The 14,455-nt window shown below is 41.2% G+C and overlaps 1 protein-coding gene across 2 annotated transcripts; it reads left to right on the forward strand.

Moving 5' to 3' along the window:
- The first annotated feature begins 2,124 nt into the window (after window positions 1–2,124).
- rac3b (Rac family small GTPase 3b) lies at window positions 2,125–12,799 on the forward strand. 2 transcript variants are annotated; one of them, XM_031323961.2, is made up of 6 exons: window positions 2,125–2,374; window positions 4,954–5,025; window positions 7,641–7,758; window positions 7,899–7,961; window positions 8,557–8,716; window positions 10,374–12,799. In XM_031323961.2, exons 1-6 carry the CDS (start codon window positions 2,340–2,342, stop codon window positions 10,502–10,504), a joined length of 579 nt encoding a protein of 192 aa, XP_031179821.1. In that variant the 5' UTR covers window positions 2,125–2,339; the 3' UTR covers window positions 10,505–12,799. The 2 variants fall into 2 exon arrangements, with proteins under 2 accessions (XP_031179821.1, XP_031179822.1); XM_031323962.2 differs by lacking the exon at window positions 7,899–7,961.
- The last annotated feature ends 1,656 nt before the right edge of the window (window positions 12,800–14,455 follow it).

The following is a 14,455-nucleotide window of genomic DNA, read 5'->3' on the forward strand; positions in this document are numbered from 1 at the left end:
ATCCCCATTGATAAAGCTAAACCTATTTTTAAAATAAAGGAAATATCTGAATCAGAGGTTATCAAAATCATAACCTCGCTAAGGAACTCAAAAGCAAAGGATGCATATGGTTTGGATACCACATCTTTAAAATCACACAGGGACGCACTTGCTTGACCCATTGCTCATCTGATCAACCTGTCAGTTAGGCAACTTCTTTTCCAAGCTCCTGGAAAACAGCAGTGGTATCTCTGATCAAGTCTGGTGATAAAACAATGGTGTAAAATTATAGACCCATTAATGTTCTATCAGTGATATCCAAGGTGTCAGAAAAATGGCTGAAAAACCATCTAAACTTGGGCCACACCCCTTTACACCCAATGCAATTTTGATTTCGCACAAACCACTCTACAGAGACAGCTAACCTTTTCCTCCTTGAAAACATCAAGTCAAAATTAGATGAGGGTGGTATAGTAGGTGCAGTGTTTCTGGACCTTAAGAAGGCTTTTGACACTGTATCAATTCAATTTTAATTCAGTTCAATTTTATTTATAATATCAAATCATAACAAGAGTTATCTCTAGACACTTTACAGATAAAGTAGGTCTAGACCACACTCTATAATTTACAAGGATCCAACAATTCTAGTAATTCCCCCAAGAGCAAGCACAAGTGGCGAGGAAGAACACCCTTTTAGGAAGAAACCTCAGACAGACCCAGGCTCTTGGTAGGCGGTGTCTGAAGGTGCCGGTTGAGGGTGTGATGAAGATTGGCAATAATAGTCACAATAAAGATAATGGAACTATGACTAGAAATAGTAGTTGTAGTAGTTCATGGCGTAGCAGGGCACTGCAGGGTGTTACAGGACGTAGCAGGGCACAGCAGAGTATAGCAGGGCGTAGCAGGACGTAGAAGGACACTATTATCAAAATTATCTTATTTTAATTTCTCAGCTGAGGCCATGAAATGGTTGGAGTCCTACTTAACTAACAGGAAACAGAGCGTACATATTGGTAATTCTTACTCTTCATACCTCGACTGTGATATTGGTGTACCCCAGGGGTCAGTATTGGGCCCTATTTTGTTTAGCCTGTACAACAACTTACCTTCAGTTTGTTCATCTGTTAATATAGAAATGTATGCAGATGATACAGTTCTTTATTTGCATACCAAAAAAACAGCAGGCTGCAACTAAACTAACTGAAGCACTGGTCCATGTTTCTGACTGGCTTAAAGGTAATATCTATCTTAAAGCGTAACTCTCACTAAAATGCAACCTAGGGTCTTTTATGAATGTACCCGAGTCAGACTTTAATTTAAAAGCATATTTAGGACAGAAGCGCCACTTTTAAGATTTACCGTATTTTCGTTTTTCGGTCAAATGGCCTTTTGAATGGGAGTGCTAGGGACACTTTTATGCTAGCCTCAAAATAGCTATTTTAAAAACACTATGAAGGCTCGACACAACATGAGACTTTGCTCCAAGTATCACCAGGAGCTCTACACCTTAATGAAAGCATTGACAACATTGTTTGTGTACCCAGAGTCTACTAAAAAGAAAGGTTTTAACAACTCACTGTAGCATAAAAGTGTCCCTAGCACTCCCATTCAAAAGGCCATTTGACCGAAAAACGAAAATACGGTAAATCTTAAAAGTGGTGTTTATGTCCTAATTATACTTTTAAACGAAAGTTTGACTCTGGTACATTCACAAAAAGACACTAGGTTGCATTTTGGCGAGAGTTACGCTTTAACATTAACAAAACAGTCTGTATGTTCTTCTCTAAGAAATCCACAATTCAATGTGGTCTACATATGAAAGAATCGGAATGCCAACTTCAGCGTCGTCCTTCTTTGTATTGTATTTATTTTTTATTTGTCCCTTTCTCTTTTCTTTTTTCTTTCTTAATTTGCTTTCTATCTTTCTTGCAATCTTTTTTATTAATGTTATATGATGATGTGTTGACCTGCCCAGGGACTACAGATGAAAATGAGCTTTTTTGCTAACTCTGGCACATTTACATTTTGAGAAAAAATGTCAATTGATGTGCATTGTCCCTTTTAAATAAACTAATAAATAAATAAAAATAGTGTGCTAAGTTAAAGAATAAAAGCGAAGACGGAAGTAGAAGATGTGAATAATCTCTACCTCTACTAGCTCTTCGGTTCCGTGCTCTGTCCCTTTAAAAAATATCGGTACTTTCCGGAGTTGCTCGGCACTGCTCGTCATCGACCCCTTTCACTGCGGCTCCATCGCCGAGCGGACTGGCCCGCTGCTCTCATCCGAGACCTCAGTGCACACTGTCGGATCTATTAAACCACCAACGCCGGTTCCCTGAAAGCCTTCATCTCCTGTAGAAATGCAGGCTATCAAATGTGTGGTGGTGGGCGACGGGTAAGAGCATGCTTACAGACACAGAACAACAGCACATTTTCTCATATGTGTTTTCGGCGAAGCGTCCACGGATGGATGGATGATGGGAGGATGCTATGTAGGAAAAGGGGCTGGGGCTCACCGATCTGTCGGTCGCCCTGGGTTTTTTTGTGTGGTCTGCTCCCTGATGCTCAATATATTTCCTCAGTTATCTGCTTTGTAATCGCATTCGGTTTGATCACATCGTGGCCTCCGGTTCATTGTGTCGGTAGGAGCGGATGCGGGAACACCTACACGCCTCGTAGGCCACTGGAGGCAGGCTGAAGTGCTGATGCACGCTAAGGAATTTGTGGCCCTGTCAGTGGCAAACAGGCCCCGCTGCCCTAATTCTGCTCACACTGTGCCTTTCTTACTGCACCCAGATAGGCTATCATTTAGCTTCATGTGGACTGACATTTTTTAACAGGATGTTCTTCATTGTTGTTTTAAAACCTTAATATCATTGCTAGAATGAGCCATTAGAGCCACAATTATTAGGAAGAAAATAATAGGCCTGAGTCACATATTTATGATTAAAGTCATAATGCTGAAACTAAATAATTGTGAATCCAATTTTTGAATGGTGCTTTATAAAAAAAATCGTAATTCTCTCGTTATGTGCAAAAAGAGATTGTTGGGAATTCTGAAATGTCAGAAATCACTTATAGGAGCATTTCTTCCGATTTCACACATCAAGCTCAGGTTTTTTTTGTCATGGGGAGTACTACTCAGTTTGCTCTGGAGATATAGGTCTCTAAAGCCTAAAAAACAACCCTGGTGACGTCATCACCTTGGGCTGTGAAACTAAGAATCTATAACAGAAAGCCTGCATTACAAACTAGGAATGGCATGGGTGTTTATCAGACGGGCGGGGTGTCTAAAGGTGTGCCTACACTTCGCACAAATTTATGTTCTTGTTCACAGTTTTTATCTGCGGCAAAAGCCATTTCATAGATTGTACAGTTGTTGTGTGCCAGATTGGTGTAGGAGGTACATGAAGCAAATTTGTCCACTGGACTACTTGTGCACTTTATGTTTACTACCCTCAAATGGACATATATAGTCATTTCTATGGAAGACATTTTTACAGACAGTAGGAAAATCACAGGTGGAAATAATAAATATAAATGATGGCTGAATTCCATTCAGCTGCTTCAGTTTTAGGGTCCTGCTATTTTTCATGCTGGCTCACTGTTACACTGTCATGGTTAGTTTACAACCATGTTATTAGTAACTCCTGTGCTTTTCCGACCATGACAAGTCAAAAGATCTGCTGTTGAAAAGGCCTATGTACCAGCTGCACAGACATTAGCTGCAGTTTGCTAGCAAAGTACGCACTGGCCATGAATGCGGAGGCCATCTGTGTGTGTTTTTTTGTTTGTGTAACAGCTCAGACTGACTAATCTCAGAAACTCCAGTTCTTTCTAGTATTTTTCTCCAATATCTCTCCTTTTCCAATAATACATCAATCTACTGGATTCATAAAGCCTTGGGTTGAAACACTTTACTCACGTAGCCTATATTTCGTTGGTTCAATTTGCACCACGCAGAGCAAATCTGCGTCCACTTGCTTCTCCCACTTCACAACTCTATTGCACTGCTTTTGAAATAACATTGCATTCAATCTGAACACACTTTAAAGAATAGCTATACAATATCACGTTGCATTGTGGGAAGTGTAGGATCCAGTGTTTTTGGAGCTCGACCCAAAATTGGGACTGAAGGTCTCTGCTGCACCGTTTTTGTCCATTCTTTTTTTCAGTAAAATCTGTCTTTCACAAGTCCCCCAACTCTCTGGAAGTAATGCTAAATCGCTAGAGACATAAAGACATTAACATAAAGTCTTGTTGTACTTTTGTCTCCTTCCCTCTTGTTATTTTGTCATCCTCTGTCTGCTCTCAATCCCAACCAGAGAAACTCACTGACCTCAAATCAGCCTAATGGCACCCTCACACATATTGGCACTGTGTGTCACCACCATTTGCTGTGTCTACATGCACACAAAATTGCTTATTGCTTCATGCATGAGCACACAGCCAATACCGATTCCATGCCACCACCAATCTGTGTGGCATCCTGCGCCTTGTGTCAGTACAGTACAGTACAGTACAGTACAGTACAGTACAGTATAGGACGGGAGGGGGTGGTATGTGTGCTGTATGTTAGCAGGAGAGGCAGGTTAGTGAGTGAGTGAGCGAGCGAGCGAGCGAGTGAGTGAGTGAGTGAGTGAGTGAGTGAGTGAGTGAGTGAGTGTGTGTGTGTGTGTGTGTGTATGTGTGTGTGTGTGTGTGTGTGTGTGTGTGTGTGTGTGTGTGTGTGTGTGTGTGTGTGTGAGGGGGTATCATAGAGGTCTATTGTGTCCCTCAGGCAACATGAATGTAGGCCAGTGTCTGTGTGGCACAGTAAAAGGGAGTAGCAGCCTGTCTTCCCACACTCATGCGGACACATACATACATACAGACTCAGATACAGTCTACACAGATTATGGTTTTTGTACATACTAGGAAGGAACTGTTGTATACATTTGTACTCATCTATCCTCTTTTGTCCCCCTTCCTCAGGGCGGTGGGTAAGACCTGTCTGCTGATTAGCTACACCACCAATGCCTTCCCTGGTGAATACATCCCCACTGTGTGAGTAAACCACACACTGCACATGTGCTCACACTTATTGGATGTAAGCTGGGGTTTCATGTTATAGGGCCATACCATAATTAAGGGTTGAGTGCTACGACAATACATATAACCGTGAGTGAGATTTTGCCATAGTGTTTATACTATGGTAGCTATCAATTTAATATCGCTGGATGTCTCAGACCATATTTGGCAATATCACTGACCAGGACTGATTTATAGCAACATTGTTGTAATAAGATTTTTCTGACTGGTTATTTTCCCCTATAAACATTGAGCTACAACGGTTATTCTTCACTGTAGAAAAAGTCATTTAACTAAACAAAAAAATTAAAAAAATTTAAGTTTTGACTCAAGGTTGACTTCCTAGCTATTTTCAGAAATTTCAACAGTATGGCTCAGTTGTTCTGTCTCAGTGACCTCGTCACAACACGTGTGATATCTATGGTCAGTGGCGCCAGCCGGATTCTATTTCATAGTACGCACAAGAACCGCCGCTGGCAACGTCTAGCTTCCCACGTGCTCACATACGCAAACTACTCAGCGAGAGAGTAAGCAAGACAAAGAGAGATTGATTCATGTTTTTTGGCACAAACGTTATCGATACAACAACATTAAAAAACTCTGATTAGCCTTCTGCACGCATTTCAAATTCCAGCCAACACACATGCACGTTCTTACACAATATCCTTACTTTCACACATTGTCAAAATAATGTAGTAATGTAGTATCTGTAGGAACCACTGAGGGGCGTGGATTAACTTCCTTTGGACATGTGTTCTAGGCTAAAAAATAAATCAATGTCCAGAGGATTCGGTAAGCCAGTTATTCACAGTTGTGTATACACATGCTCACTGTAATGTTTCCCTTACAAGTTGGAGACAGGAATAAAGTTCTCTCAATAACCGGTGCATTAAACAACTTGAAACAGTGCCAAAAAGTACATTATTATTATTAGATGTGTCGCAATGTTGCACAGAAAAAAAGTATGCACGTTGCGTACAGGATTACGGTTGCCAGAGGCACTGTATGTGACCAGACCAACTTTTACCACCTGACCAAAGTTGATGGCAATGATGACAACTTAGCAAACATCTGTTGATGAAGACAAGGAGATGTGTTTTGAAAGCTCCAGAAAAGCTACTAAGTGGACCTTGATTTAAGACGTTGAACACGCCGACTTATTGGGACTTTAGCTTATTCACAGTAACCCCCAGAGTTAGACAAGTCCATACATACCCTTCTCATCTCCATGCGTGTTGTAACTCTGTCTGACGCCCCCAGCACTAGCTAAGCCTAGCACAGATCCTGGAGGTAACCGGCTCCATCTAGCCTAGCTTAGCACAGATCCTGGAGGTAACCGGCTCCATCTAGCCTAGCTTAGCACAGATCCTGGAGGTAACCGGCTCCATCTAGTCTAGCTTAGCACAGATCCTGGAGGTAACCGGTTCCAACTAGCCTACTGCTCCCAATAAGTGACAAAATAACACCAACATGTTCCTATTTACATGTTGTGATTTGTATATGTCACAGGGTGTACAAATAACAAGGTCACATGACACACAGCCATCTTCTAACCGTATATAAACTGGGAACTATATTCTCAGAAGGAGAAGCACTGCTTCTTCTGCTACTTGGGCGGAATGATTTGCTCACAGCACCTGAAGCCCCGTGGTGAGGAGCAGGGAGTTCGCCTGGAGTTCACTCAGAGTTGGAGTAATAGAGTCAACAATTACTAGATAGTAAAATCATAGTGACCTTGTTATTTGTACACCCTGTGACTCTACAAATCACAACATGTAAATAGGAACATGTTGGCGTTATTTGGTCACTTATTGGGAGCAGTAGGCTAGTTGGAGCCGGTTACCTCCAGGATCTGTGCTAAGCTAGGCTAGCTGTGGGTGCATCAGACAGAGTTACGACACGCACGGAGATGAGAAGGGTATGTATGGACTTATCTAACCCTGGGGATATGGTGAATAAGACAAAGTCCTAATAAGTCGGCCTGTTCCTTTAAACCCGTGGCTAATGTAAATTAAAACTACTTGGTTAGGTTTAGAAAAAATATTATGTTTGGGATAAAATAAGTATGTTTGTTACATAATTTAAGCTACGTATGTAAGTTAAGTACGTGGGCCGGGGGACACGAACAGCAGTCTCCTGGGTGAAATTCCCACCTCCCACTTTTGCTGGCTTTGATTAGAAAGGTATTTGTGATTCGTCAAAGACAATGAGTTCCCTCGAAATGTAATTTAGAATGCAGAAAGGCATAGTAAAGGCATGTCAAATAGTACATAAGCAAACAATTGTTTTTCCTTTAAACCAAACCCTTCTTAAAAAATGTGTCATCCTTGTCTAGATATACAGGACGTAGTAATACTACTGAACAAGGTTATGTTTGAAGGCTGGTTTTCAGTAATTAGTGCTGTTGTGATTTGGAATGAGGTTTTCTCACTTTTGGAACAGAACCCAGATGTTCTGGTTTTACTTTATCTCTATCCTGGGTATTCAATTCCCTAAACAAATAGTTTTGAAAATGCAAACAAATTTAACTAGGTGGATGCACCCTCTCTCTTAACTGCATTGTACTCAGTGTAGTATCCGTCTTCCTGCAGCTTTGACAACTACTCTGCCAATGTGATGGTGGATGGGAAACCAGTCAATCTGGGCCTTTGGGATACAGCAGGACAGGAGGACTACGATAGGCTCAGACCACTGTCTTACCCACAGACGGTATTCAAACCACACCACACACACACACACACACACACACACACACACACACACACACACACACACACACACACACACACACACACACACACACGCACACGTTTCACTCTCAACTAGCCATCTCTCTGGTTCTCTCCCAGGATGTGTTCTTGATATGCTTCTCCCTGGTCAGTCCGGCCTCCTTCGAGAACGTCCGAGCTAAGGTCAGTACGCTGACTGACCACCCCCCCCCCTCCCTTTGTACCCCGTCCATGCCGAGTCTGACCACAAGGAGGCACATCTATGGCTCCACCTGGCTTATCACACTGCTGCCCCCACCTGTTCAGACCTTGGCTTAGAACAGTCTGGACTTGGACCCATTCCCCCAGGGGATGTAGTACGGAGACATGTTGTAAGGCGAGGTCTGAACGAGTTCAAACACTCTACAGAGGGAGCGTGACGGCCGGCTGTGGTTTGGTCTGCTGAGCATCATGAGACGCTCTCATATGAAATCACACTTTCACGAAGGTCCAACCTCCCTCTGCAGAGTCTGTATGCTTTATTGTCTGACAGGATTTTATCATCATGTGATGTGAATAGAGGCTGCTTTGCCTGAGGATGTTTTATGCTTCTATCAGACAGATCTATTAAAACAACTTATTCTAGCTCCACAACTCACACAGTCTGTTGTATGTCACAGTGGAAAGGCGTTCGTTGCTCTGCTTCTGTATCTGCTAACTGTTGTCTTTCTCCTCTCTCACTGGCTTTGTCCTTTGTATATGCGAATGTACATGTGTGTTTGTGTGTGCGGTGCACTAGTGGTACCCTGAGGTGAGACACCACTGCCCCAACACACCCATCATCCTGGTAGGCACCAAGCTGGATCTGCGAGATGACAAGGACACCATTGAGAGGCTGCGGGACAAGAAGCTTTCCCCCATCACCTACCCGCAGGGCCTGGCCATGGCAAGAGAGATTGGTGAGGCTGTGTGTGCCACATGTACAACTGGATACGTTTGTATAAAGATTTAAAGCTGTAGTGCGTAATTTCTGTCGCCCCCATGAGGAATTCGAGGTAACTAGTACAATGCGTGCCTGTTTGGAATGGGCTGATTGCTTGGCCTCCTGTACTGCTGCTTGCAGCACCATGAACCATTGTACTCCGAAACAACTTACAAAAGGACCCCAAAGCACTTAATATGCAACTGTAGGCCTATACTACTGACTTACTGTGTACTTGTACACATTGTAGCCTACTACTACTCACAAAATACCACAATTGAAACATGATGCATTCAAATACACAGCATTATATCAGAGTTGAAGTCTCCACCTTCAAATAGCCTACATTGTCCTGATAATGTGCCTCTCTTTTTACTTCTACTAAACATTTGAAAGCAGTACTTGTACTCGACGTCCACAGGCGGTTTTACCATACGGCATAATTAAAGCGCCTCGTGGTTTTTTTGTAATTAGTTTTTTATAAAACTCAACCTGTAACACATGTTGCAGGTTTAATCATTCACGGGTTCGTCTGCTCATGTAAACATTCAGCTTGTCCGCTTTTTTCGTGTAGCAGTCTCACATTGTGGTAGTGTTAGGCGATGGGGCCCGGGGCGGTAGAAGCATCGCCGCAATATCGCCAGACTACACCATTTTGTAAACATATCCATGCTGAGAAATCCAGAGAGAGTTGTGTGGAGCTGGTGGTCTTATTGAGCTTTGTATCAACTCATTTGGCAATGGCTTGAATGTAACGGACGTTCATTAATATAAAATAGCACACAATAGCTTGAATCATTTATAGGAAGAAGACATACTTTATTAATCCCACGGGAAGGGAACATATTTATTTTTTACTCTGTTGTTACACACATTACACACAGACCCGAAATACACACACATGCCCAGGAGCTATACATGTTTCCAAGCCAAGTCCCTACGGACTCCACTACTGCTTTCGTTACCATTTATTTAGCTACAGATAAAAGATAAAAGTAAAAACTCTAACCCAAACCCTTCATGATATTGTCTGTGTTCAAACCCTCAAACATATCTTACATATACCTTGGAACATTTTCTAAAGGATAACACAGCATTCTGCTAACCTTTCAGGCAGCCGATAGCAAGAAAGGGCACACTTGAAGGCAGGTGAACAGCCTGCTGAAATAGTCCTCTGGCTACATCACAGTAGCTCCCGGATCTTTCTCCAAAAAACTCTGTGCCTTTTGTGTGTCTTTGTACTCTTAATGCAACAAATCATAGTCATGGGGATAAAGGTGGACATTTTCAGTCTCTTCTTGAATGCATTCATGGTGTTGCACCACTTAAACATCAGGCCGATCGTTGCGTAAAGTACATGTGCTTGTCAGATTGCCAGATTTGGAGAGTTATTGTTGGTCATATCCCCCCAATTCCGATGTCGAAAAGGTGTGGGGGGTGGAAGTTTCTGACGCTGTTAAAGGATCCAACAAACACTTCACTTGAAGCATACTGAGGCCCTAAGGTTGATGACACATCTGGTTCTTTTTAACTGTCTCCATTTGAGCCTTGCTATACTTGAACACTAGAAACTAGTGTCACTGAGTGTGACACTGAAGAAATCTTTTTCCCATCATCCCCTCTTGCTTCCTCAGGGGCTGTGAAGTACCTGGAGTGCTCTGCACTGACCCAGCGAGGCCTGAAGACGGTATTCGACGAGGCCATCCGAGCCGTGCTCTGCCCTCCGCCCGTCAAGAAGAGGGGGAAGAGGTGCACCATGTTCTGAGGAGGAAACATTGCTAAAACACTACACTACATCACCATGAACAACAACCACTACTTCTCTGAGAGGATTTGAGAGAAAACTAGCAAGAGTGAGTGTACACTGCTGAGATTGCTTTCTTTATATTGATGTTTTTTCAAAGCGGTCTATTGGTCTTGTTACCAATATTTAATCCAATTTTTTTACCATTACTGAATAGGCTCATAGGTTCTCTGTGAAAGACATTGACTGTCCACCTACTTTGTACTCATAGAACCACATCAAAGTTGCCACGAGGGCTGACAAAGGTTTCTATTACTCGTCTTCATACTGCAACATCTCTTCTTTTTCAGCCATGCTTGCTTGAATTAATGCAGTGTTGACTAGATAGAAAGTAAAACTATGAATACGCCTTCAGGTCTGAAGTTACCCTTAGCTCCTGATCTAAGATCAGCATGTGGAGACCAAATGCATACTACTGGCATGCACACAGAAATCGGTTGCTACTGACAGTAAACACAGAGTACTACTGCCTGCATTCACTACATTTCACAAATAGAGCACGGTGGCTTAAATGGAAATAATGTGGGTTTTCTACAAGAAATGAGAACTCTGATGAGGTAATTCTGTTTTATTACAACCTGGGTCTTCTTTTTGTAGTTTTAGCCTTCATTCCAACCAGTAACAATGTTGCACTCACTAATTGCTTAGATTTAGGAAGACAAAGTCTGATGAGTCAAGAAACACAAGAACGGGCTATAAAGCAACTCCAGTAGTTGTACTTAATCTTGAAGACCTGTCTTGTAGAGGGGCCCTGTTTAAAACTGGGGCCAGGTAGTGTTTTAGTTTAGAAAAGCTATAACATTGGACAGAGTCAAAGGAATGGGGGTTAATGGGGGCCCAGTGGCCTTTCTGTTGCCTTTAACCTTAGAGGTTAAGATGGCCATGGCTAACCGTAGGCTAATGGCTGTCTCGCTTCTCGTTTTCCTTGCCCTTTCGGACATCTCAGCAGTTATTTTAATGTGTGCAATGTAATTGATACTGACAGGAATGATGGACAAAACTATGAACATGTTCCAGACCTAGCATAACATTGAAATAGCAGTCAAAAGTAAGTGTTGACTTTTAACTCCAGTGTCGCTGAGCTCATCACGTTTTTGGCTTTTCTCAAAAAACGACTAAGTTAAGCTTGAGTTAAGATAATTTTGTCAAATGACCTGAAGTTGTTTTATGGTGGGAAAAAAAAAAGATCTGTTTCTTGAACACAGTTGTGTTCTTGGACGAACATCTGATCTTAGTCAAGTGTCTTTGGGTAACTTCATCTAACTGTGAACATGTGACAGACAAGCATGCCAAACATGGGGGCTGTACAACCTTGCTGCCTGAGTTCTGCCTCTGGGGGTGGAGTAGCTTGCATGGGTCTTAAAATATTCTGTCTTAATTTATCCCATTGTTTAGATCTTGTCTCTGTTCCCGTGTGTGTGTGCGCGAGTGAGCGAGTGTGTCACAGGCGTGTATATGAACACTGGTGTTTGTGTGTGCAGACGAGCATGTGACAGCTTTGTTTCACAGTTTGGGGTAGTGCATAAAAGACAGTATTGTTTTAAGCCAAGTTTTTAAGTGTCCCGTTTTTGGTACTATTTCATATTGTATTGTAGTAATACACAAGACAAGACAAAGAAAAAAACAGATATTGATGACATATAGTGATGTACAGAATAATCCTTAGAAAAAGGAATGCGTTATGAATATCTATCTACATGTACCGGAATATTTAGCTCTTAAAACTAAAACAATTCAAACTAAAGGGATTATAGTCGCTTGTGTTGAAGTTAGAAATGTTGCTAACAGTGTACAATAAAGGGGCCAATCTTTGTGGGGTTTGTCATTGTGGCAAACAGTGCAGATTGCACCTTTATGAAATGCATTTCTGTATGGTTCCAGGTCTGCAGTGTGTCTGTCTCCCTCGTGTGGTGAGACGCAGCACTGCAGTCCACCCTGTCACGCTGTCTTTGGTTGGCATAGCAAACTGTGTGGTTGAATCATGTTGTGTGGTCCTGCCTAGCTAAGGTGTTGAAATGTAGATGAGAAAACGCAGCAAAACCATTCTAATCTACTATTGCATGGAAGTTCTCTGGTTATTTGACACACTGTAATTCTTAGGAGAGGTTGTATGAAATGCATTGGCCATGTACGTATGTAATGTAAGATGACTTGTATACTTGTTCCAACGGTTTGTCTTATTTTTTATTACTTCACATCTGTGTGGTGAAATATTTCAATTTTTTGTATACTAAATACAAATGTATATGTAAGGTACTCTGCATTCTGTCATGATTTGTTCTTCACTCAACCCATAATAATATGTAAGAACATGAAAGAAACTGAAGTAAAGTAAGCAGACTTATTGCCCAGTAATTTAAATCAAATTCTGGGCAAATACGATACAATAAATGAGAAAATTATAGGTTAAATAAAAATTATGCAAATGAGCAAACAAGCACACTGGTAAATGTTAAATAGCTTATTATCAGGAAGTCTTTGTTGTTTTTTAGTATTTGGCAGCGCTTATGCTATAGTATTGTTTTAATTAATCTGTTTAACCCTTGTGTTGACTTCGGGTCACATTGACCCGTTTTCAATTTTTGTTTTATATCAGAAAATATGGGACGTAGAAATAAGTGCTGAAAATGTGTAGAAGAAAAAATGTACAATTTAAAACGTTGGAAAAAGCAAAAACAAACTGTGAAAAAAAGGCTCCAAAAATGTCGGGGGGGGAAAAAGTGTTTTTTTCAAGGTTGACGGGAAGACAACACAAGGGTTACACTGGTTGATTATGGCTTAATTTAAAAAAGGTTTTGTTCAATATATACACAGAGCTGACACAATTAGTTGATTGGTTGATAAGTTTATCAACAGAAAATGAATTGATACCTATTTTGATAATTACTTACTCCAAGTAATAAGCAAAGTGACCAAACATTCTCTGGGTTCATCTTGTCCAACGTGAGGCTTTGCTGCTTTCCTTCTGCTTGTGTGATTTAGACTGTTCCTTATACAACAGGCCATTTAGAGACATAACCGGAGACTAAAGAACAATGTAACAGACTTTACTCTATCAATAAATAGAACTTGATTAATCCAAAAATAATAATTAGCTGCTGCAAGTCCTGAATATCCATATCTCTGCATGCAAGGTTAACCTGAGATTGATTTTGGGCACTACTTTTTAAATCCACCAAAAAGTTAATTGTGAACATTTTTACAATTGTCGGCTGGGATCAGCTCCAGCCCCCCACTACCCTCTAATAAGTGGTTACATGTAATGGATGGATTTTTACAATTCTATCTAACGTACACTGGTTCCCGACCTTTTCGGCTTGTGTTTCCTTCAAACAAAGCAATGTCTACAGCATCTCACATAAAAGTAAAAAAGTAAACATAAGTTTTGTAGAAACATGTGTTTTTAAGTCTCTCCTACCCTGCTATTTGTTGTGTGAACCTTTTCATTTGTGACATCTTTTGGGGGGGGGGGGTCCTGACTAGGTTGGGAAACACTGCCATACACAGTATACAGTTTGCTGTATTTCTGTGTTCTTCCAATAAGCTCTTCAAACTAAATTATAAATCATATTAATTAAATCAAGATTATGAAAACCGTGGATGTGATGAGTTCTATCTTCAGTAACCTCTGCTTTAGTTACAGAGCAAACACTTGTTCTTATTTTATTCATGGCCATAATGACTACTTTTGCTTTCCTAGTATTAGCAGTTAAATACCATGTTTTGCAATAGTAATACAGAATCCTGCTGGTGCCTCAGCCATTATGATTGTATCCTCTGTGTAATGCAGTATGTTAAATAAACCCCTACATCATCAGTTCTCAGACTTGTTTCTAACCACCTCATGTTAAAGGTGCTGTAGGTAGGATTGGGAGGATGCAGGACTTAGCCAAAAAATTTGAACATCAACAA

This window comes from Sander lucioperca, chromosome 22 (genome assembly GCF_008315115.2).
Source record: "Sander lucioperca isolate FBNREF2018 chromosome 22, SLUC_FBN_1.2, whole genome shotgun sequence".
NCBI lineage: Eukaryota > Metazoa > Chordata > Actinopteri > Perciformes > Percidae > Sander > Sander lucioperca.

Coding starts and splice junctions, on each gene's coding strand:
- rac3b (XM_031323961.2), top strand. CDS start 2,340: ATGCAGGCTATCAAATGTGTGGTGGTGGGCGACGG. Junction 7,962..8,556: donor TCGAGAACGTCCGAGCTAAG/GTCAGTACGCTG, acceptor GCGGTGCACTAG/TGGTACCCTGAGGTGAGACA. Junction 8,717..10,373: donor GGCCATGGCAAGAGAGATTG/GTGAGGCTGTGT, acceptor TTGCTTCCTCAG/GGGCTGTGAAGTACCTGGAG.